The sequence below is a fragment of the Psittacula echo genome (assembly GCF_963264785.1).
Source record: "Psittacula echo genome assembly, chromosome: 30".
NCBI lineage: Eukaryota > Metazoa > Chordata > Aves > Psittaciformes > Psittacidae > Psittacula > Psittacula echo.
This window is the reverse complement of record NC_137765.1, coordinates 447105-471876: the sequence shown is the minus strand read 5'-3', so window position 1 is coordinate 471876 and position 24772 is coordinate 447105. Positions and strand designations below refer to the sequence as shown.

General features: G+C 58.4%; 2 protein-coding genes across 2 annotated transcripts; one reads left to right on the top strand and one right to left on the bottom strand.

The window, feature by feature from the left end:
• Window positions 1-498: 498 nt before the first annotated feature.
• SYDE1 (synapse defective Rho GTPase homolog 1) lies at window positions 499-10407 on the top strand (the record flags this gene model as incomplete). The annotated part of the gene is made up of 8 exons (XM_080636181.1): window positions 499-586; window positions 1937-2521; window positions 3179-3877; window positions 3956-4170; window positions 5612-5738; window positions 5814-5971; window positions 7111-7345; window positions 8343-10407. 8 exons carry the CDS (start codon window positions 499-501, stop codon window positions 8663-8665), a joined length of 2430 nt encoding a protein of 809 aa, XP_080492307.1. The 3' UTR covers window positions 8666-10407.
• A 146-nt stretch (window positions 10408-10553) lies between these two features.
• Window positions 10554-23333, bottom strand: ILVBL (ilvB acetolactate synthase like). Its single transcript, XM_080636182.1, has 16 exons — window positions 23306-23333; window positions 22239-22366; window positions 21935-22136; window positions 21018-21145; window positions 20126-20264; window positions 18848-18959; window positions 18670-18769; window positions 17839-17936; window positions 16772-16908; window positions 16223-16357; window positions 16028-16142; window positions 14948-15117; window positions 13643-13713; window positions 13468-13539; window positions 12535-12640; window positions 10554-12101 (listed from the first exon to the last, which is right to left on the bottom strand). Exons 2-16 carry the CDS (start codon window positions 22341-22343, stop codon window positions 11923-11925), a joined length of 1869 nt encoding a protein of 622 aa, XP_080492308.1. The 5' UTR covers window positions 22344-22366; window positions 23306-23333; the 3' UTR covers window positions 10554-11922.
• Window positions 23334-24772: the final 1439 nt, after the last annotated feature.

The following is a 24772-nucleotide window of genomic DNA, read 5'->3' as shown; positions in this document are numbered from 1 at the left end:
CTTGAGCCCCATAAAACCCCTCCGAGAGCCCAAGTACCCCTCATCCCCCCCAAATACCCCTTTAAACCCCCTAAAGACCCCATTTACGCCCTATGTCCCCCCACATCCCCTCACCTCAGGCCGCGGGCCAGGCCTCAGCCGCTCCCGTGTCTTTGGGGGGGGGGGGGGGGGGCGGCTCCATGGGGGGGGTCCCCGATGTCCATGGGGTTCTATGGGGGGTCTATGGGGGGGTCCCCCCGGTTCCGGACTACAGCTCCCGGCAGCGCTGCCGGCGGCGGCCCGGGAATGCACGGCGGGATCATGGCGGAGCCGCCGCTCCGGGCCCCGCCGCGCTGAGGGGAACGGGCGGGCCCAGGGGCCGGGGCCGGCTGAGGGGGACCGGGACCGGTTCAAAGGGAACCGGGACCGGTTGAAAGGGACCGGGGAGGGGTTAAAGGGGCCCGGGGTGAGGGGTTGAAGGGGACCGGAGTGAGGGGTTGAAGGGGACCAGGCAGGGCGATGGCGGAGCCGCTGCTGAGGAGAACGTTCTCTCGCCTGAGGGGCCGCGACCGGCCCAGAGGGAAGAAGCCGGACGGGAAGGACCGAGGTAGGGATAAAACGGGCGGGATGGGACGGGACCCCTCCGTTAGCACCATGGGGGGGGGGGCTTCTGCATCCCAAAGGAACGGGGACCCCCTGAGGAAGGGACCCCCCCCATCAGTTTGGGGTCCCTTCTGCATCCCAAGGGGAAAGGGACCCTTCTAAGGAAGGGACCCCCCCATCAGTTTGGGGTCCCGTCTGCACCCCACATAAAGGGACCCTTCTAAGGAATGGACTCCATCACTTTGGGGTCCCTTCTGCACCCCAAGATGAAAAGGGAGCCCCTTAAGGAAGGATCCCACCTAAAGAAGGGGCTCCATCACTTTGGGGTCCCTTCTGCACCCCACTTAAAGGGATCCCCCTAAGGAAGGGACCCTCATTACCTTGGGGTCTCTTCTGCATCCCAAAAGGAAAAGGGAGCCCCTAAAGAGGGAACCCCCTAATGAAGGGACCCCCCCATCATTTTGGGGTCCCATCTGCATCCCACATAAGGGGACCGCCTGTAGGAAGGGACCCCCATTACACTGGAGTCCCTTCTGCATCCCATGAGGAAAGGGACCCCCCTAAGGAAGGGACCCCCCCAAATCACTTTGGGGTCCCTTCTGCACCCCAACCAAGAGGAAAGGGACCCCCGAAGGAGGGGTCCCCCCTGAAGAAGGGACTCCATCACTTTGGGGTCCCGTCTGCACCCAACATAAAGGGAACCCCCCTAAGGAAGGGACTCCCCCCCCATTTCTTTGGGGTCCCTTCTGCACCCAACATAAAGGGAACCCCCCTAAGGAAGGGACTCCCCCCCCATTTCTTTGGGGTCCCTTCTGCACCCAAAGAGGAACAGGGACCCCCCTAAGGAAGGGCCCCCCGCATCATTTTGGGGTCCCTTCTGCACCCTAAAAGGAAAAGGGAGCCCCTAAGGAAGGGACCTCCCCAAGGAAGGGCCCCCCCCATCACTTTGGGGTCCCTTCTGCACCCCACATAAGGAGACCCCCTATAGGAAGGGACCCCCATTACTTTTGGGGTCTCTTCTGCATCCCACATAAAGCGACCCCACTAAGGAAGGGTGCACAGGGTGCAGGGGTGCAGCCCCATCCTTTTGGGTGCAGAGGGGTCGGGGCTGTCCCTCCCCCATTCCCTGCTGGAGCAATGGGAATGTCTTGGATCCGGCCAGCAGTAAACATCCGGAGATCCAGATGTTTGGATCCGCTGCCTGTTCCCATGCGGGACAGCGCCGGATTTGGGATGAGGATTGAGGGAGCCATGGTGGGATGCTCGGGATGGTGCTGGGGACAAGAGAGAGGTCCTGGTGTGGTGGCGTTGGGATTTTGGGATCCCGTCCCGGCTTATTCCCTTCCTCCCATAGATCCTCCCACTCCAAGCCCTGATTCCCCACCGGATCCTGAAGCAGCATCCATGGATCCGCTGCCAGCTGCGTCGCGGCGGCAGAACTGGGCCCGTTTCTCCTGTGGAGGCCGGGATGAGAAGCAGCCGCTTCCTGCCAAAGCTTCCCAAGATCCGGTGGACACCGGAGAGCCGGATCCTGCCTCTGGCATTGAGCATCCCGGGAAGGACGATCTGGAGCTGGCGGAGGAAGCGGAGGCGCTGAACGGCTCCGGGGAGCTGGGGATTCCCGGTAGGAATCCTGGGCATGGAGCCTACCTGCAGAGCTTGGAGCGGAGCAGCCGGCACTGGGTGCTATCATCCATGAAGATTCCAGGTTTGGATGAGCCGGGAGCTGGAGCCGAGGTGGATCCCGGTGCTGCTGGCAGCGAGGGGGACATCTGGTACAACCCCATCCCGGAGGATGAGGATCCGCAGCCTGGGAGTGCCGCGAAGAAAAGTGGGAGCCGCGATGCGGGGAGGGAAGAGCCCGCCCAGGATGCGTTGGGAATGGGGGAGAGCTCCGGAGCCCACAGCACTGAGGAGCCGGGACGGACACAGCCTGGGGGTGAGGAGACCTGGGACCCATAGCCTGGGTCCTGCTCTCTTGGGCACCCACTTTATGGGCACCCACTTTCTGGGCACCCACTTTTTGGTGCTGGGCACCCACCTTATAGTGTTGAGCACCCACTTTTTAGTGCTGGGCACCCACTTTTTGGTATTGAGCACCCACTTTTTGGTGCTGGGCACCCAGTTTTTAGTGCTTGGCACCCTCTTCTTGATGTTGGGCGCCCAGTTTTGGCACTGGGCACCTACTTTTTTGATATTAGACACCCTATTTGGTGCTGGGCACCCACTTTTTAGTGCTGGGCACCCACTTCTGGTTATTGTGTACCCACTTCTGGTTATTGGGCACCCACCTTTTAGTGCTGGGCACCCACTTTTTGCCACTGGGCACCCACTTCTTATTGCTGGGTGCCCACTTCTTGCCGCTGGGCACCCAACCTTAGTGCTGGGCACCCACTTCTTGTTACTGGGCACCCACCTTTTAATGTTGGGCACCCACATTTTGTGGGTGAGGGTGTCCCCAAGACCCTACAGGCACTGTCCCCATCCCCTGCATTCCCCATCCCCTCTCCACATCCCAGCCTCCCCATCCCCACCCCATCCTGAATTTTCCCCCCTGCCATTCCCAACCCCACTCACCCCTTTCCCCTTGGCACAGGGAAGGTCTCGACCACCCCATCACCTCCCGCCAGCCCCACCAAGAGCCGGGCCCTGCAGAAGGTGAAGTCCCCGGGCACCGTGCGCCGCCTCTCCATGAAGATGAAGAAGCTTCCAGAGCTCCGGAGGAAGCTGAGCCTCCGGAATCCCCGTTCCCGAGGCCATGAGGAGGGAGCATCCCCCTCCGAGAGGAAGGAATCCAGCAACGTCATCAGCCGCTACCACTTGGACACCAGCGTGGCGTCACCGCGGGCCAGAGCCACCCCCAGAGGTGGCTACTTGAGTGATGGAGACTCCCCAGAGCTTCCAATGAAGGCCAAGCCCCATTGCGACCCAGAAGAGGTGGATCTAGGCCTGGATGTGGGTGCTTTCCACCCCTACAGCAGTGGGGAGATGCCACCCCGCTGCGGGCAGCGCATCTCCGGCTTGGTGAGCGTCCACCTCCACGGCGTGAAGGACCTGAAGCCACCCCGAGGTGATGGGCGTGAGGTCTTCTGCGTGCTGCAGGTGGACGCGGCCAACCGGGCCCGCACGGCGCTGCTGTCCTGCAAGGCGGGCTTCCTGGGGCTCAACCATACCTTCAACCTGGAGCTGGAGGGTGCTCAGCACCTCAAGGTGATGGTGTTCTCCTGGGATGCCACCTCCTGCCGCAACCGGCTCTGTTGCCATGGCACTGTGGTGCTGCCCCACATCTTCCGCGGTAAGGATGAGGATGAGGGGGTCGTGGTTGGGGTTGGGTGCTTGGTGATGAGGTTGATGGCAACGTTGGGCTCCGCAGGGTGCCGTGCCCAGCAGTTGGCTGTGAGGTTGCAACCGCGGGGTGTCCTCTACTCCAAGTTCACCTTGGTGGAGCAGTGGGACTGTCCCAGTGAGCAGGAGCCACGCGTCTTCGGGGTGGAACTGGGTAAACTGGTGGAAAGGGAGAAGACGGCCACCAAAGTGCCTTTGATCATCCAGAAGTGTGTGGCCGAGATAGAGAAACGTGGCCTGAAGGTGAGTCCTGCTCATGAGGGGTGCTTGGAGGGGGCTTTGGTGGAGGGATCCACCCCAAACTGGTGTCTGGTGGTGATTGTGGTGGAGGAACGCATCCAAAGTGGTGTCTGGTGGTGGTTGTGGTGGAGGAATGCATCCAAACTAGTGTCCCCATGATGGTTCCTGGGGGTTTGGTGGAGGATTCCACCCCATACGGGTGTCCCCATAGTGGTTAAAGAGGGTTTGGTGGAGGAATCCACCCCAAACTGGTGTCCCCATAGTGGTTAAAGGAGGTTTGATGGAGAATGCATCCAAAGTGATGTCTGGTGGTGGTTGTGGTGGAGGAACGCATCCAAACTAGTGTCCCCATGATGGTTCCTGGGGGTTTGGTGGAGGATTCCACCCCATCCCGGTGTCCCCATAGTGGTTCAAGAGGGTTTGGTGGAGGAATCCACCCCAAACTGGTGTCCCTGTAGTGGTTAAAGGAGGTTTGATGGAGAATGCATCCAAAGTGATGTCTGGTGGTGGTTGTGGTGGAGAAATGCAGCCAAACTCGTGTCCCCACAGTGGTTAAAGGGGGTTTGGTGGAGCAACGCACCCAAAGTGGTGTCCCCATGGTGGTTCCTGCGGGTTTGGGGGAGGAATCCACCCCAAACTGGGGTCTCATAGTGGTTGTGGTGATTGAACCCTCCCATACTGGTCTATAGTGGTATCCCCATGCAGGTGGTCATGGTAGAACCTCTCCATACTGGTCTATACTGGTCTATACTGGTGTCCCCATGCAGGTGGCGATGTTTGAACCCTCCCATACTGGTCTGTACCGGTGTTCCCATGCAGGTGGTTGTGGTTGAACCCCCCCCCATACTGGTCTATACTGGTGTCCCCATGCAGGTGGTGGTGTTTTAACCATCCTATACTGGTCTAGACTGGTCTATACTGATATCCCCACGCAGGTGATGGTGTTTGAAGCCTCCCATACTGGTCTATACTGGTGTTTCCGTGCAGGTGGTGATGGTTGAACCCTCCCATTCTGGTCTATACTGATGTCCCCATGGAGGTCGTGATGGTTGAACCCTCCCATACTGGTCTATACTGGTGTCCCCATGCAGGTGGTGGTGGTTGAACCCTCCCATACTGGTCTATACTGGTCTGTACTGATGTCCCCATGCAGGTGGTGATGGTTGAACCCCCCCCATACTGGTCTATACTGGTATCCCCACGCAGGTGGTGGTGTTTGAACCCCCCATACTGGTCTATACTGGTCTATACTGGTATCCCCACACAGGTGGTGATGGTTGAACCTCCCTGTACTGGTCTATGCTGGTGTTACCATGCAGGTGGTGGTGGTTGAACCCCCCCCCATACTGGTCTATACTGGTCTATACTGGTGTCCCCACGCAGGTGGTGGTGTTTGAACCTCCCATACTGGTCTATACTGGTCTGTACTGGTGTCCCCATGCAGGTGGTGGGCTTGTACCGGTTGTGTGGCTCAGCTGCAGTCAAGAAGGAGCTCCGCGACGCCTTCGAGCGGGACAGCGCGGCCGTGACGCTCTCTGAGCATCTCTACCCCGACATCAACGTCATCACGGGTGGGTGCCACCCTATGGGTGCCCCTCAGCTCCCGTGGACCACCCTGACGGCCCCATGGGGTCCTCTTGCCATAGGGATCCTCAAGGATTACCTACGGGAGCTGCCCACGCCACTCATCACCCCAGCGCTCCACCACGTGGTGCTGGAGGCCATGGCCAAGAGGCCCCCGCGGGTGGCACCGGGGGAGCAGGATGCAGTCACCCTGCTGGAGTGTCTGCCCGACGTGGAGAAGGTGGGTGCTCAGCACCAAAGTGGGGGCTCGGCATCAAAAGTGGGTGCCCAGTGCCAAAAAGCGGGTGCAAAGCAACAGAAAGTGGGTGCCCATTGCTTAGTTGGGTGCCCAACACCAAGAAGTGGGTGCCGAATGTCAAAAAGTAGGTGTCCAGAACCAAATTGGGTGCCCAACATCAAAAAGTGGGTGCTCAGTGCCAAAAAGTAGGTGTCCTGAACCAAATCTGGTGCCCAACATCAAAAAGTGGGTGCCCAGCATCAAGAAGTGGGTGCCTAATGTCAAAATGTGGATGCCCAGTGCCAAAAAGTAGGTGTCCAGAACCAAATTGGGTGCCCAACATCAAAAAGTGGGTGCCCAGCACCAAGAGGTGGGTGCCCAACATCAAGAAGTGGATGCCCAGTGCCAAAAAGTGGGTGTCCAGAACCAAATTGGGTGCCCAACATCAAAAAGTGAGTACTCAGTGTCAAAAAGTAGGTGCCCAGGACCAAATTGGGTGCCCAACACTAAAAAGTAGGTGCTGAACATCAAAAAGTAGGTTCCCAGCACCATAAAGTGGGTTCCCAGCACCCAAAAGTGGGTTCCCAGCACCCAAAAGTAGGTTCCCAGCACCATGAAGTGGGCTCCCATCACCCAAAAGTGTGTTCCCAGCACCAAAAAGTGAGTGCCCAGCACCCAAAAGTATGTTCCCAGCACCATGAAGTGGGCTCCCATCACCCAAAAGTGTGTTCCCAGCACCAAAAAGTGAGTGCCCAGCACCCAAAAGTATGTTCCCAGCACCATGAAGTGGGCTCCCATCACCCAAAAGTGTGTTCCCAGCACCAAAAAGTGAGTGCCCAGCACCCAAAAGTATGTTCCCAGCACCATGAAGTGGGCTCCCATCACCCAAAAGTGGGTTCCCAGCACCATAAATTGTGTTCCCAGCACCATAAGGTGAGTGCCCAGCACCATAAAGTGGGTTCCCAGTACCATAAAGTGGGATCCCATCACAATGAAGTAGGTTCCCAGCACCCAAAAGTGGGTTCCCAGCACCATAAAGTGTGTTCCCAGCATCATAAAGTGAGTGCCCATCACCCAAAAGTGGGTTCCCAGCACCATAAAGTGTGTTCCCAGCACCATCAAGTGCTTTTCGTGTCCGTCAGGCCACCCTGACACGGCTCCTGGACCACCTGAGCCTGGTGGCCTCGCACCATGACCTGAACCGCATGAACCCCCAGAACATTGCCGTGTGCTTCGGGCCGGTGCTGCTCACCCCAAGCCGTGGCGTTGGCACCCATGGCAGCACCCACAGCAGCACCCACAGCCAGGACATCGCCAGCGCTGTGGACTTCAAGAGGCACATTGAGGTGCTGCACTACCTGCTGCAGGCCTGGCCGGGTAAGTGGGGTCACCCCCCTTATGGCTGCTCTTGGAGTGCCCCCCATTCCCAGTAGCTGATCCAGTGTCCCCATTCCCAACTAAAGCTCCATGCCCCCCCCCTTCATCTCCAGTAATGGATGCCCCCATTCCCAGGGCCCCCACATCCAACATCTCTCTCAGGGTCCCCCTAATTCCTGCTGCTCAGTGCCCCCCATTCCCAGTAACTGATCCAGTGTCCCCATCCCCATGCAATCCCCATGACCCCCTTTCCCCCCCCAGTTCCCATTGCCCATTCCCACCAGTGTTCCCATCCCAATGCCCCCCATTTCTGCCCAGTGCCCATTCCCACCATTGTCCCCATCATCATGACCCCCTTTCCCCCCATTCCCAGCCCCCATTCCCACCTGTGCCCCCATCCCCCTGCCCCCCTTTCCCTCCCCATTCCCAGCCCCCATTCCCACCTGTGCCCCCATCCCCATGACCCTCTTTTCCCCCCAATTCCCAGTGCCCATTCCCACCAGTGTCCCCATCCCTATAACCCCCCTTTCTCTCCCCATTCCCAGCTCCCATTCCCACCTGTGCCCCCATCCCCACGACTCCCATTCCTCCCAATTCCCAGTGCCCATTCCCACCAGTGTCCCCATCCCTATAACCCCCCTTTCTCTCCCCATTCCCAGCTCCCATTCCCACCTGTGCCCCCATCCCCACGACTCCCATTCCTCCCAATTCCCCGTGCCCATTCCCACCAGTGTCCCTATCCCCATGACTGCCCTTTCCCCCCATTCCCATTGCCTATTCCCACTAGTGCCCCCATCCCCACGACCCCCATTCCCCCCCATTCCCATTGCCCATTCCCACCTGTGCCCCCATCCCTATTCCCCCCCATTCCCAGTGCCCATTTCCACCTGTGCCCCCTTCCCCATTCCCCTCCATTCCCCTCATTCCCATTGCCCATTCCCACCAGTGTCCCCATTCCCAGCTCCTATTCCCACCCTTCCCTCTCTCTGCTCCACAGCGCCCCCCCGAGCGCCGCGGCTGCGCCTGGAACTGCCGGAGCCCGCGGTCGTGGCCCGGGCCCGGCCCCGCGGCCCCGAGAGCCCCCCCAGTAACCGGTACGCGGGGGACTGGAGCGTGTGCGGCCGCCAGCTCCTGCTGCTGCCCGGGGCCAGCGCCACGGGGACCCCGGGCCACGGGGACCCCGGCGGGGGGGAGGCACCTTTCGGGCTGCGGGAGGAGCCCGCGGCGGCGTTCGGGCCCCGGCTCAACCTGAAGGACTTCGATGCGCTCATCCTGGACCTGGAGAGGGAGCTGGGGCAGCAGATCAACGTGTGCCTGTGAGCGCGCCGCGGGGCGCCGGGCACACCCGTAACAGTGGTGACACCGGGCACTGGTGACAATGGACACTGGTGACAGCGGCACTGGTGATAGCGGCACTGGTGACAATGGACACTGGTGACAACGGACACTGGTGACAGCGGCACTGGTGACAATGGACACTGGTGACAGTGGCACTGGTGACAGCGGCACTGGTGATAGCGGCACTGGTGACAATGGACACTGGTGACAACGGACACTGGTGACAGCGGCACTGGTGATAGCGGCACTGGTGACAATGGACACTGGTGACAACGGACACTGGTGACAGCGGCACTGGTGACAATGGACACTGGTGACAGCGGCACTGGTGACAACGGACACTGGTGACAGCGGACACTGATGACAACGGACACTGGTGACAGCGGACACTGATGACAATGGACGCTGGTGACAGTGGCACCGTGACAGCGGACACTGATGACAGCGGACACTGATGACAGCGGACACTGGTGACAGCGGACACTGGTGACAGCGGACACTGGTGACAATGGCACTGGTGACAATGGACACTGGTGACAATGGCACTGGTGACACCGGACACTGGTGACACCGGACACTGGTGACACCGGACACCTGTGATGGTGAAATCAGTGACAATGGATACTGGTGACAACGGATACTGGTGACAACGGCACTTGTGACAGCGGTACTGGTGACAATGGACACCAGTGACACTGGCACCAGTGACAACGAAGACTGGTGACAACAGACACCAGTGACAATGGACGCTGGTGCCACTGGCATCGATGACAACAGTCATCAATGTTGGTGACAGTGCCAACAGACACCAGTGACAATGCTGGCACTGGTGATGATACCAACACCAGTGATAATGATGACACCGGTGACAATGTCAACAGACACCACTGACAACAGACACCGGTGATGCTGACACCAGTGACAATGCCAATACCGGTGACAATGATGACACCAGTGATGATGCCACCAGACACCAGTGACAACGCCAAGACCATTGACAACGATGCCACCAGTGATGATGCCACCAGTGATCATGCCAGTACTGGTGACAATAATGACACCAGTGATGATGCCACCAGACACCAGTGACAATGCCAAGACCAGTGACAAGGATGCCACCAGTGATGATGCCACCAGTGACAATGCCAATACCAGTGACAATGATGACACCGGTGATGATGCCACCACTGGTGACAACACAAACACTGGTGACAACAGGCACTGGTGATGATGCTACCACCAGTGACGATGCCACCAAACAGCAGCACTTGCCTGGAGTTGCCTTCGATTTGCACAGCACGGAGCAGGAGGGACCTGACGGTGGCACCGATGCCACCAGGGCTGAGGTGGGGACCCCCCCAAACCCTGCCCCCCAGCTCCAGCTTCCACCCCCCATCTTGCAGGGGGGGCTCAGAGGAAGGATTCAGGGCCTCCTTTGGCTCTGGTTTGGTTGGAGATGGCCCAAGTGCCTTTTTGTCCCCTTGTCCCCCCCTTGGGCCCCCCCCCCAGTTGTGTCCCCCCCCAAAGCCATCAGTATTAGGGACTACTGACAAGGGTCCATGTCCCCCTTTTGCACCCCATGAATGGTGATGGGACACCCCAATATCACCCACCCCCAGCCTGGGTGACAATGGGGAACCCCCCCCTCATTGGGACCCTTGTCCCCCCCCCCCCAACCCCATCAGTATTAGGGACTATTGACAAGGGTCCATGACCTCCATGGCTCTGCCCCCCCCCAAAACCCCCTTTTGCACCCCAAAAGGGGTTCTAGGGCACCCCAGTGTCACCCACACCCAGTTTGGGTGACAATGGGGGGACCCCCCCCATTTTCCAGCCCCCCCCCCCACGGTGGGGGCAGCCGGTACAGGGGTGGGGGGACTCAGCTTTATTTATTGCACCATCACCACAGCCTCTTTGCACCCCCAAAATAGACCCATTGACAGTGTTATGGGGGGGACCCCAAAAACCACCCCCCATCCCTTCTACCCCATTACCAGTATTATGGGGTGGGGGGGACCCCAAAATACCCCCCCCAAGCCTTGCTCAGTATTAGCCTTAAAGGAACCAGCTCAATGTGAAGTCACCAGGGTTAGTGCCTGGGGGGGACACAAAGGTGTCCCTTGTGTGTTGTGTCCCCTCCCATGGTGGCCTAGCCCCCCCCTTGTCCTGCCACTGCCTTGTCACTGTCACCAGCAATAAATGACACAAGCTGCACTTGCCACCAGGCTCTATGTGCGGTGGCATCTAAAGGGGGGGGGACATTGATATGGGGGGGACATCGATAAGGGGGGGCACGGTCCCCAAAGTGTCACTTTGGGGGTCCCCAAGGGCTTGGCACCCAAATGATGACAGGGATGTGGCTCCAAACCCACCCCATGGGGATGCTGTGGGGATGGGGGCAAGGATGCGGCTGTCCCCAGGGTCACCCAAACCCATCCCATGGGGACACTTTGGGCTCATGTTGGGGACACTTTGGGGCCAATTTGGAGCCACTTTGGGTCATTTTAGGGCCATTTTGGTGACACTTTGGGACCATTTTGGGGCGACTTTGGGGCCATTTTCAGACCATTTGGGGGCCAGTCTAGCACCACTTTGGGGCCATTTAGGGCCCATTTTGGGGCCACTTTGGTGACGCTTTGGGGCCAATTTGGAGCCAGTTTGGGTTACTTTAGGGCCATTTTAGTGACACTTTGGGACCATTTTGGTGACACTTTAGAGCCTTTTTGGTGACACTTTAGGCCCATTTTGGGGCCACTTTGGGCTCATGTTGGGGACACTTTGGGGCCAATTTGGAGCCACTTTGGGTTACTTTAGGGCTATTTTGGTGACACTTTGGGGCCACTTTAGAGTCTCTTTGGTGACACTTCATGGCCATTTTGGGGCCACTTTGGGTCACTTTAGGACCTCTTTGGTGACACTTGGCCGCCACTTTGTGACCATTTTGGGGCTACTTTTGGGACATTTTCAGGCCATTTGGGGGCCACTTTAGCACCACTTTGGGGCTATTTTAGAGTCATTTAGGGGCCATTTTGCGGCCAATTTGGAGCCGCACTGGGTCACTTTAAGGCTATTTTGGTGACACTTGGAGGCCACTTTGCAACCACTTTGGGCTCATGTTGGGGACACTTTGGGTCACTTTAGGGCCGTTTTGGTGACACTTTGGGACCATTTTGGGGCCACTTTGGGGCCAATTGGGAGCCCCTTTGAGGCCTCTTTGTGACCATCGGTGGCCCCGGTCCCTACACGGAGATGGAGCCATCGCGGAAGCCGGTGCGGCCGATGAGGGCGTTGAGCAGGACAGGGTGGCCGCCGCGGCACGAATCCTGTGCTGCGCGGATGACGCTGCCCAAGCGCTCCTGGTCCTGGCGCCCAACCACGAAGCCTTTGGCACCCAGAGCCTCAGCCACCAGGTGATATCCTGCAGGGACAATGGCACTGGCACCGCCATGGAGCGATGGAGGCACCAGGCATGGCTTGAGCCAACCCATGGGGACACCAGGTATGGCTTGAGCCAACCCATGGGGACACCAGGTATGGGCTGATCCAGCCCATGGGGACACCAGGTATGGCTTGAGCCAACCCATGGGGACACCAGGTATGCGCTCATCCAACCCATGGGGACACCAGGTATGCGCTCATCCAACCCATGGGGACACCAGGTATGCGCTCATCCAACCCATGGGGACACCAGGTATGCGCTCATCCAACCCATGGGGACACCAGGTATGGGCTGAGCCAACCCATGGGGACACCAGGTATGGGCTGAGCCATCCCATGGGGACACCAGACACACTCAATGCACCCCATGGGGACACCCAATGCACTCCATGGGGACCCCCATTGGCACCCACCCAGGTAGTGGAGGCCACAGGCGACGCCGCTGCCCAGCAGAGCCACTTGCTCCCGTGCGATCTGGCTCCAACACGCGTCGTTCCCAACCAGCGCAATGACCGGGACCTGCCGGGACACCCATGGGCACCCATGGAACCCCATTAACCCCCACTGAACCCCACTCACACCCATTGAACCCCATTAACACCCACTGACACCCATTGAACCCCATTACGCCCCATTGACACCCATGGAACTCCATTAACCCCCACTGACACCCATTGAATGCCATTGACACCCACTGAACCCCATTACCCCCCATTGACACCCATGGAACCCCATTAACCCCCACTGACAGCCATTGAACCCCATTAACCCCCACTGACAACCACTGAACCTCACTGACACCCATTAATCCCCACTGACACCCACTGAAACCCATAACCCCCACTGACACCCATGGAACCCCAAACACCACCACTGACACCCATTGAACACCATTCCCTCCCATTATCCCCATTCCCGCCCCATTCCCCTCCATTTGCCCTGTTCCTCTCTAGAACCCTCCATTTCCCCCCATTCCCCTCCATTCACACCCATTCCCCCCGTTCTCACCCCATTCCCTTCATTCCCTCCCATTCCTCCCAATTCTCCTCCATTCGCTTCCCATTCCCCCTCCTTTCCCACCCAATTCCCCTCATTCCCTTGCATTCCCCCAACCCCTCCCCGTTCCCCCTCATTCTCCTCATTCCCTCCCATTCCCAATTCCCCTCCATTCCCCCTCATTCCTCTCCATTCCCCTAACATCCCCCCCATCCCTTTCCATTCACTCTCATTCCCAACCTATTTCCTTCCATTCCCCTCCATTCCACCCCATTCCCCCCCTTCCCACTATTCCCACCCCATTCCCACCCCATTCCAACCCATTCCCACCCATTCCCCCATCCCACCACCTTGTGCCGCACGAAGGTGTCGAACTCCATGAGGCTGTAGCCCAGGGACCCATCCCCATAGAGGACCCAGACCTGGAGGGGGATACACACACACGGGTCATGGCGCCCTGAGGCCACACGGGGGCAGCAGCGGCCGCCGCCGTCCCCAGGGTCCCCCCCGGCTCGGTCCCGGTACCTCGGCCTCGGGCCGGCAGAGCTTGGCCCCCAGTGCGAACCCGCCTCCGACACCCAGCGTTCCAAAGGGGCCTGTGGGGACAGCACGGGGGGGCACCCATGGGGGTGTCCCCTTGATTGTGTCACCCATGGGGGTGGCACCCATGGGGGTGTCATCTATGGTGATGGCACCCATGGTGGTGGCACCCATGGTGATGGCATCCATGGTGGTGTCACCCATGGCGGTGTCACCCATGGTGATGGCATCCATGGTGGTGTCACCCATGGTCATGTCCCATTGGCTGTGTCACCTTGGTCACGTAACACATGCTGGTGGCACCCATGGTCATGTCCCCTTGGTAATGTCACCTTGGTCATGTCCCCTTGTTCATGTCACCCATGGTCATGTCCCCTTGGTCATGCCACCCATGGTCATGTCCCCTTGGTAGTGTCATCTTGGTCATGCCCCCTTGTTCATGTCCCCCATGGTCACGTCCCATTGGTTGTGTCACCTTGGTCATGTCACCCACGGTGGTGGCACCCATGGCCATGTTGCCCATGGTGGGGTCATCCAATCCATGTTGATGTCACCCATGGTGGTGTCATCCATGGGGATGGCACCCATGATTGTTTCCCCTTGGTCACGTCCCCTTGGTCGTGTCACCCATGGTCATGTCCCCTTGGTTGTGTCCCCTTGGTTGTGTCACCCACGCGGTGTCCCTTGGCCCTGTCCCCTTGCTTGTGTCCCCTATGGTGGCTGGATGGCCACAAGCAGGGAGCTGTGGTCAACGGCTCGATGGCCAGGTGGAGACTGAGGACTCAGTGCTGGGCTCAGCATCATTGCTGGGGACATGGGCACGGCTGTGGTGGCACCAAGCTGGAGGGGAGGGATGGGATCCAGAGGGACCTGGACAGGTAGGAACCTCATGGAGATCAATGGGACCAAGGGAAAGGTCCTTGCGCATGGGTTGGGATGATCCCAAGGGAGACACGGACTGGATGGAGCAGCCTGAGAAGGTCCAAGGAGGGGATCCTGCCCCTCTGCTCTGCTTGGTGAGACCCCACTTGGGTGCTGCATCCAGCTCTGGTCTCCTCCACACAAGGAGGACATGGAGGGACCTTCCTCAGGGACAGGACAAGGGGTGATGGGTTCCATGGGAAGTTCAGCTTGGAGATAAGGAAGCGGTGGGACACTGGGATGGGCTGAACGGAGAAGGTTTGCATGAAGCATCCCAGGCTGGATGGGGCATGGAGCATCCAAGTGACCCTGGTGGAAATGGGTGAGCTTTGAGCTCCCTGTGATCCCATGATCCTGAGGGCTCCTCACCGGGATCCAGCCATGCCAGGGGCCGCCGGGGCCGCACGATGTAGGCTGCGGTACCCACGAAGTCCCCCCCATCGGCCACCAAGACGCTCTCGGGAGGCAGGAGCTCATCCAGGACCTGCAGCAGCTCCAGAGGGTTCAGGTGCTGCTCCGTCGGGATTGCCGCCTTCTCCCTGTTCCCGAGGTGGGAAGAGGTGATGGGATTCGGCAGGGATGGGGATGGAGCGGTTGGGAATGGGTTGGGATGCGGCAGGGATGGGGATGGAGCGGTTGGGAATGGGTTGGGATGTGCCAAGAATGGTGATGGAGCTCCAAAGCGGTTGGGAACGGGTTGGGATGCACCAGGAAGAGGGATGGAGCAGTTGGGAATGGGTTGGGATGCACCAGGAATGGGGATGGAGCGGTTGGGAATGGGTTGGGATGTGCCAAGAATGGGGATGGAGCAATTGAGAATGGCTCGGGATATGCCAGGGACAGGGATGGAGCAGTTGGGAACGGGTTGGGATGGACCAAGAATGGACATGGAGCCCCCAAAGCAGTTGGGAATGTGTTGGGCTGTGCCAGAGATGGCAATGGAGCCCCCAGAGCAGTTGGGAGTGGGTTGGGATCCCCCAAAACTGGGAATGGGAAGCTCCCTCTCCCCATCCATGGCCTGTCCACATCCCGCTCCCCGTCCACATCCCTATGCCCATGCCCATCCCTTTTCCTGACCCCATCCCTGCTCGTGTGCCTGTCTCTGAAGTCCATCCCTGTTGCTATTCCCATCCCCATCCCCATACCTGTCCCCATCCCCATCCTTATCCTCAACCCCATCCCCGTATTTATCCCCATCCCTGTCCAAATCCTCATCCCCAACCTCATCCATGTCCCATTCCTACCCCCATCCCGGTCCACATCCCCAACCTCATCCCTGCCCCATTTGCATCCCCATCCCCATCCCTGTTCGAATCCTCATCCCCGTTCAAATCCTCATCCCCAACCTCATCCCTGTCCCATTCCCATCCCCATCCCTGTTCAAATCCTCATCACCAACCTCATCCCTGTCCCCATCCCCATTCCCATTCCCATCCCATCCCCTCTCACCGGTTCTCCTGCTCCTTGCTCCGCTCCCTTTCCCGCAGCCGCTGCAGCCATTCCCCGGAGCAGCCGTATCCCGGGAGGCTCCGCGCCAGCCGCACCACGAAGGATGCGGCATCCCCTATGGAGAGTACCCATCACCCCATAGCACCCCATAGCGCCCACCCCATAGCACCCACCTCAGGCCCGGGATGCTCCCACCTTGTATGGCGAGCCGGGCTTTCCAGAAGACATCGGAATTCCGGAGCAGCTGCTCCCGATCCCGGTTCACGGCCACGATGGTGGCGCCGCGGCCAAAGAGGCGCCCATAGGAGAGGCGGAAGTCGCACACAGCACCTTAGGGATGCACAGGGGGATGTTGGGATGGGGACGCAACGCGTGTGCCCCTTCCCCTTTGGAATGCAACCAAAGGAAGCACAGTTTTCCATATGGAATTGGGACCCATCCCAACACCATCCTGACTCAATCCCAGCCTCTTCCGGACCCCATCCCAGCTGCATCCTGGCTACATCCCAGCCGCATCCCAACCCAATCCTGGTCTCATCCTGACCCCATCCCGACCCCACCCCAGCCCCATCTCAACCTTGCCCTGGCTGCACCCCAGCCCCATCCCTGTTGCATCCTGGCTGCATCCCAACCCCATCCCAGCTCCATCCCATCCCCATTCCAACCCCATCCCATCCCCATCCCGACCCCATCCCCATCCCCATCCCATCCCCATCCCAACCCCATCCCAGCCCATCCCAGTACCTGCCAGCAGCACCAGGTCTGCCTCCCGCAGGGCCTCGCGCCGGCTCTGCCGCAGGAGGATGGGGCTGTTGGGGGGCAGGAGCCCCCTCGCTGTGCCCCCCAAGTAACAGGGGACCCCCAGAGCCTCCAGCGCTGCACTGGGGGGGAACATACCTCAATTCGGTGGTTTTGGCCCCAAAACCGCGATGGTTGAGGCCCAAAATTGGGTGGTTTCACTCCCAAATGTGGTTGGTTCAGGGCACCCCAAGAGCGGCTCGGTTCGGCCCCAAAATTGGTGCATTTGAGCCCAAAATGGGCTCAGTCAGACCCAAACGTGGCGTCACTGTCCCCAAGCTGATGGTCCAGCCCCAAATCCAGCTCAATTGGCCCCAAACTGGTTCATTTGTCCTCAATCCAGCTCATCCTAGCCCAAATGGGCTGATCCAGCCCCAAATCCAACTCAATTGTCCCCAAACTGGTTCGTCCATCCTCAAATAAGCTTTGACGTCCCCAAACCATCTCACCAGACCCCAAATTTGCTGATCTGTCCCCAAATCCAGCTCCACTGTTCCAAAACCATCCCCAAATTGGTTCCTTCATCCCAAAACCAGTTCCTCTGTCCAGAAACTGGTTCATTGGTACCCAAATCAGCTGATTTGTCCCCAAAACCAGCTCAACTGTACCCAAACCATCTCCAAACCAGTTCCTCCATCCCCAAACTGGTTCATTGGTCCCCAAATTGGCTGATCCAACCCCAAAACCAGCTCACTTGTCCCCAAACCGGTTCCTCCATCCCCAGACTGGTTCATTGGTACCCAAATTGGCTGATCTGACCCCAAACCAGCTCCACTGTTCCCAAACCATCCCCAAACTGCTTTCTCCATCCCCAAACCGGTTCATTGGTACCCAAATTGGGTGATCTGTACCCAAAATCAGGTCAATTGTCCCCAAACCGATCCCTCCATCCCCAAACCAGTCCCTCCATCCCTAAACCAGTTCATTGGTCCCCAAATTGGCCGATTTGTACCCAAAACCAGCTCAATTGTCCCCAGACTGGCTCCTCACTCCCAGTCCCATCCTGGCCTCACCACAGCTCCTCGGCCGGCGTTGGGGGCAGCAGGGCCTGGCTGCCCACCAGCACCAGGGGCTTGGTGGCCCTGCTCAGCAGCTCCGCGCAGCGCTGGACCTGGGACCCAAAAGCACCCAATTTACACCCAAAACCAGCTCTTTCAGACCCAAAATCAGCTCCTTCACACCCAAAATCAGCTCCTTCACACCCAAAATCACCTCCTTCAGACCCAAATCAGCTCCTTCACACCCAAAATCACCTCCTTCTGACTCCAAATCAGCTCCTTCAGACCCAAAATCACCTCCTTCAGACCCAAAACCACCTCCTTCAGACCCAAAACCACCTCCTTCAGACCCAAAACCACCTCATCTACACCCAGAATCACCTCATTTACACCCAAAATCAGCTCCTTCACACCCAAAACCACCTCCTTCGGACCTCAAATCACCTCCTTCGGACCCAAAATCACCTCCTTCAGCCCCAAAATCACCTCCTTCACACCCAAACCCACCTCCTTCAGACCAAACCCACCTCCTTCAGACCCAAAATCCTTCAGACCCAAAATTTCCTCCATCAGACCCAAACCCACCTCCACTCAGCTTAATCTGGCCCCTAAACTGGCTTATCCAAGTCCCAAACTCAGTTGATTTAACCCCAAACCCCAGTTCTGCTCCATTCCAAACCCATCCCAGTGCTTCCAAACCCACCTCATCCAATCCCAAACCCATCCCAGTCCCTTCCAAACCCATCCCATTCCATCCCAAACCCATCCTACCTCATCCCCCTACAACCCCCCCACCCCCAGACACCCAAAGCCCCCCATCCATGCTGTATCCCCCCCATATCCCACCTCATCCTCAGTGGCCAACGGCACCTTCACTGGCAACGGGGACACATCCTGGGGGTCCCAGGCACCCGCAAAGAGGTTCCGGATGTAGTTTTGGAGGTACCTATGGATGGGATGGGTGGATTTTGGGGTGCTGGGTACCATTTTGGGGTGCTGGCTCCCATTTGGGGGTGCTGCTCACCATTGAACCACCTTCCCCCGCAGCCCCCGGGCGCTCTTGGTGCCAGTGATCTCCTTCTGCACCACATGGAAGGGGTAGAGGACATCGATGGGGAGCTCCACGAAGACGGGTCCTATGGGATTGGGGTGCAAGGGAGAGGACCCCAATGTCACCCCAAAACCACTTTGGGGGCTTAAAACCCACTGATTGCATCAATATCACCCCAAAATCCACACTGGATGACCCATGGTGGGGATGAAACCCATTACCCCAAACTTGGGGTTGGTTTTGGGGTACCACCACCCCAACTCCTTATTGGTTGCCCCCAATTGCATGGTGGCAATGGCAATGGAGAGGACCCCAATGTCACCCCAAAACCACTTTGGGGGCTTAAACCCCACTGATTCCATCAATATCACCCCAAAAACCACATTGGGTGACCCATGGTGGGGATGAAACCCACCACCAAGTGTCCTGGATGTGGTTTTAGGGTATCACCACCCCAACTCCTTACTGGTCGCCTCCAATTGCATGGTGGCAATGGCAATGGAGAGGACCCCAATGTCACCCCAAAACCACTTTGGGGCTTAAACCCCACTGATTCCATCAATATAACCCCAAAATCCACATTGGATGACCCATGGTGGGGATGAAACCCACCACCAAGTGTCCTGGATGTGGTTTTGGGGTATCACCACCCCAATTCCTTACTGGTGGTCCTTGACTGCGCGGTGGTGATGGCAATGGAGAGGACCCCAATGTCACCCCAAAACCACTTTGGGGGTTGAAACCCACTGATTCATCAATATCACCCCAAAACCCACATTGGGTGACCCATATGGGGGATGAAACCCACCACCAGGTGTCCTGGATGTGGTTTTGGGGTGCCACCACCCCAATCCTTTACTGGTGGTCCTTGACTGCGCGGTGCTGATGGCAATGGAGAGGACCCCAATATCACCCCAAAACCACTTTGGGGGCTTAAACCCCACTGATTCCATCAATATCACCCCCAAATCCACACTGGATGACCCATGGTGGGGATGAAACCCATCACCCCAAACTTGGGGTTGGTTTTGGGGTGCCACCACCCAATTCCTTACTGGTGGTCCTTGACTGTGCAGTGGTGATGGCAATGGAGAGGAGCCCAATGTCACCCCAAAACCACTTTGGGGGCTTAAAACCCACTGATTCATCAATATCACCCCCAAATCCACATTGGATGACCCATGGTGGGGATGAAACCCATCACCCCAAACCTGGGGTTGGTTTTGGGGTACCACCACCCCAATTCCTTACCTGGGGTCCCCGACTGCGCGGTGGTGATAGCTTTGCGGAGCGTGGGGACGATGTCCCGCACGGTTCGCACCGAGATGGTCGCTTTGCAGAGGGTCCTGAAGAGCGAGAGCTGGTCAATGTCCTGCAGAGCTCCTCGGCCCTGGGGAGGTGAGGACCACAAGGCTTGAAACCCCCGAAACGGTAAAAGAAACGCCAAAAATGGGTGAGGAACGCCCAAAAATCGGTGAAGAAACCTCACAAATGGGTGAAGAATGCCCAAAATGGGTGAAGAACACCCAAGAAACGGGTGAAGAATGACCAAAACGGGTGAAGAACACCCCAAAAATGAGTGAAGAATGTCCAAAATGGGTGAAGAACCCCCCCAAAAATGGGTGAAGAATGCCCAAAATGGGTGAACCCCCCCAAAATGGGTGAATGCCCAAAAATGGGTGAAGAATGCCCAAAATGGCTGAAGAACCCCAAGAATGGGTGAAGAAGACCCGAAATGGGTGAAGAACCCCCCAAAATGGGTGAACCCCCAAAATGGGTGAAAAACTCCCAAAATGGGAGAAGAAACCCAAAAATTGGGTGAAGAACCCCCCAAAAGTGAAGAACACCCAAACCCAGGTGAAAAACCCCCCAAAATGGTTGAAAACCACCCAAAATAGGTGAAAAATGCCCCAAAACGGGTGAAGAACCCTCCAAATGGGTGAAGAACCAAAAAAATAGTGAAGAATCCCCCAAAATGGGTGGAGAACCCCCCAAAATAGGTGAAGAATCCCAAAAATTGGGTGAAGAACCCCCCCAAAACAGAAGAACCCCCCAAAATGGGTGAAAACCTCCCAAAATTGGGTGAAGAACACCCCAAAATGGTTAAAGAACCTCCCAAAACTGGTTGGTTTTGAGGTCCCACCTTCTGCAGGGAGGCGGCTGCCCCCCCGATGAGCAGCAATGGGGACTCGGCCATCTGGGCATTCTTGACGGCTGTCACCGTGTTGGTGACACCGGGACCGGCGGTGACCACGGCGACGCCAATGCGACCTAAGGGGAGGCCAGTGGGGACCATCAGAACCCCAAGGTATGGCCAGGGGGTCAGGGGATGCGTGGATGCTCATGAAGATGGGGACCGAGTGGATGGATTAGGTCCTGGAGGACAAAACCAGGGACAAAGCCACCATGGAAGGACCTTGGACATCCATAAAGTCATTGATTTGGCACAACTGGGATCCCACTAAGCTCCAACACCCCAATGTCCTCCATCCATTGGGGCAGGAGAAGGTGATAGCTATGGATGAGGTCATCTCAAACCCATCCATCCATTGGGGCAGGAGAAGCTGCTGGTCATGGATGGGGTCATCTTCTCCTCATCTCATCCTCACTGGAGCTGCCAAGTAATCTCCAAAGGGAATGAATGGGGTCAAAACCCACCATCCTAAAATCCTCCATCCATATGGGCAGGAGATGTTGACCATCGATGGGATCACCCGAAACCCCTCCATCCATTGGGGCAGGAGATGCTGACCATGGATGGGATCACTCCAAACCCACCCATATCCATTGGGGCAGGAGATGCTGACCATGAATGGGGTCATCCCAAAATCCTCCATCCATAGGGGCAGGAGATGTTGACCATCGATGGGATCACCCCAAACCCCTCCATCCATTGGGGCAGGAGATGCTGACCATGCATGGGATCACCCCAAAACCCTCCATCCATAGGGGCAGGAAATGCTGACCATGGATGGGATCACCCCAAACCCCATCCATATCCATTGGGGCAGGAGATGTTGACCATGGATGGGATCACCCCAAACCCCTCCACATCCTCACCGGAGATCCTGGAGACAGCATCAGCGGCAAACACCGCAGTGGCCTCGTGCCTGGTGTCCACCACCCGGATCCCGACCTTCTCGCTGGCCACCAGGACAGGGGAGATGTGGCCACCGGCCAGGGTGAAGATGAAGCGGACCCCGTGCGCCTTCAGCACCTCCGCCACCAGCTCCCCACCGTGCCGAGGGCTTTGGGGGTCCACCTGCACAGTGCCATGGTCAGCAGGAGCACACCTGAGGTTGCCACCAGCTCCAAGAGGTGGGCTTTGGCCAAACCATCCCGTTCGCACCCCGGTTTGTGCTACCTTATGGAAGAGCTGGTAGAGGAGCCCCAAGCGATGCGCCAGTGCCATCAGGGCCACCACTGGCAGTGCCAGGAGCGCGGCGCAGGCGATGCTGGTGAGATCCATAGGGAATGCTGGTGTTCAGGGAGCTGGGCAATGGGGTTGGGAGGGAGAAAAGGCAAAGGCCAGAGATGGGGGTCACCAGCCCCATCCCCATCCCTGTCCCCATCCTCATCCCCATCCCTGTCCCCCCATCCTTATCCTCACCCCTATCCCTATCCCCATCCCTGTCCCCTCTTCATCCCCATCCCTGTCCCCCCATCCTTATCCTCATCTATATCCCCATCCCCATCCCTGTCCCCATCCCAGATGTTCCAACCTGGGATGAACCCAGTTTAACTGGACCCGATTCATGGAAACCGGTTTAACTGAACCCAATTCATTGAACCCAGTTTAATTAAACCACATCAATTGAACCCGGTTTAACTGGACCCAATTCACTGAACCCAGTTTAACTGGACCCAATTCATGGAACCCAGCTTAACTGGACCTGATTCATTGAACCCAGTTTAATCAGACCTGATTCATTCAACTCAGTTTGCTCAAGCCAGGTCAATGGAACCCATTTTAACTGATCCCAATTCACTGAATCCAGTTTAATCGAACCTGGTCAACTGAACCCAGTTTAACTGGACCCAATTCACTGAACCCAGTTCAACAGGACCTGATGAATTGAACCCAGTTTAACTGGACCCGATTCACTAAACCCAGTTTAACTGGATTTGATGAACTGGACCCGGTTTAACTGGACCCTGCAGCACTTCCCAGCCCCATCCCAGCTCCTTTGTATAATTACCCCTAATGAAGGCTCTGCAATGACCCCAGGGCAGAGGCTGCTGCTGTCAAACCCAGTCCGACTCCCCCCTCATCCACAGGCCTTTGGTCACTTCCTACACCCAGAGCCGGACCAGGAGCCAGAGTTTATCCCTAAACCCCAATTCCCCTCTTCTGGAAGCAAAACAGGGCCAAAAAGGATCAGATTGGGCAAAATCATCCCATTTTAGGGCAGTTTTGGGGCTGTTGGGTACCTGTTGGGTGATGGGGAGGTGGCAACAGGTCCCTGTGACAAAGAGGACGAGCTCAGTCCTGCTATGGCTTCAACTGGTCCCCGTGGCCACCCTCATCCTGGGGGGCACGCCAATTGTCCCCCCCCATCCTAGGTGTCCCCCTTGTCCTTATGGGCACCCCAGCGCTGTGTTCCCCGGAATGCCCACCCCATCCTGTCCCATCCCATGGCCACCTATCATCACCCCTACACCCCCCCACTTCCTGTGACCCCCCCCAGGGTCTCCCCCTCACCCCTGGACCTGCCCCCAACCCCTTTCCCCCCCCCTCAGCTTTATGGCACCACCCCAAAGGGGACCCCCATGGGTGTCCCCCCCCTTCCTTGATACCCCATCCCACAGCCCCCATGGGTGCCCCTTGGTTGTCCACCCCTTAAGACCCTCCCTGTTCCCATGACCCCCCCCACGGGTGTCCATTGGTCCCTCCCTTTCGAGACCCCCCCCTTCCCATAACCCCTCCCGTGAGGACACCCCATACCCAGGTCCCCCCTTCGGGAAACCCCGTTCCCATAATCCCCCCATGGGGGCACCCCCATTCTTATGACCCCCCCATGGGTGTCCCTCGGTCCCTCCCTTTGAGACCCCCCTGTTCCCATAACCCCCCTCCATGGGGGTCAGTCATCCCATGGCCTCCCTCTTCGGGACCCCCCCATTCCCATAACCGCCCCCAGTGGGTGTCCCTCTGTCCCCCCCATTCGACGCCCCCCGTTCCCATGATCCCCCCCCAATGAGTGTCCCTCGGTCCCCCCCCTTCGAGACTCCTCCCTTCTCATGATCCCCCCATGGGGACATGCCATCCCATGGCCCCCATAGGTGTCCCTCGGTCCCCCCCCTTAAGACCCCCCTGGTTCCCATAACGCCCCCCCATGGGGACACCCCCATTCCCATGACCCCCCCCATGGGTGTCTCTCGGTCCCCCCTTTTCGAGACCTCCCCCTTCCCATAACCCCCCCCATGGGGACACCCCATCCCACGGCCCTCCCCTTCGGGAACCCCCCGTTCCTATGACCCCCCCCATGGATGCCCCTCGGTCCCTCCCCATTCCTATTACCCCGCCCCCCCCAATATCCCCCCTCGTTCCCACGCTGCTCGCCCCCCCCGCACCAACCTGCGCTGCCCGGAAGAGCCGAGGCCCCGCCCACTTACGTAGCCCCGCCCACTCCGTCTAAGCCCCGCCCACTCCCCCGCCCTCCCGGCTTTTCCCGCGTCCCTCCCCCGCCATCCCTGCCCCTCCCGCCCGGCCCAGCACCCAGCTCACGGAGTCACGTGACTCGCTCTTCCGGTACCTCCCCTCCTCCCGTCGGCGGGCGCGCTGGCGTCACTCGCCCGCGCGCGCGCTGTTTGGTTCGATGGAGGGGAGGGGCGGGGCCTCCTGTGACCCGGGGGGTGCACGGAAAAGGGCGGGGCTAGAGAAGGGGCGGTGCTAAAGGG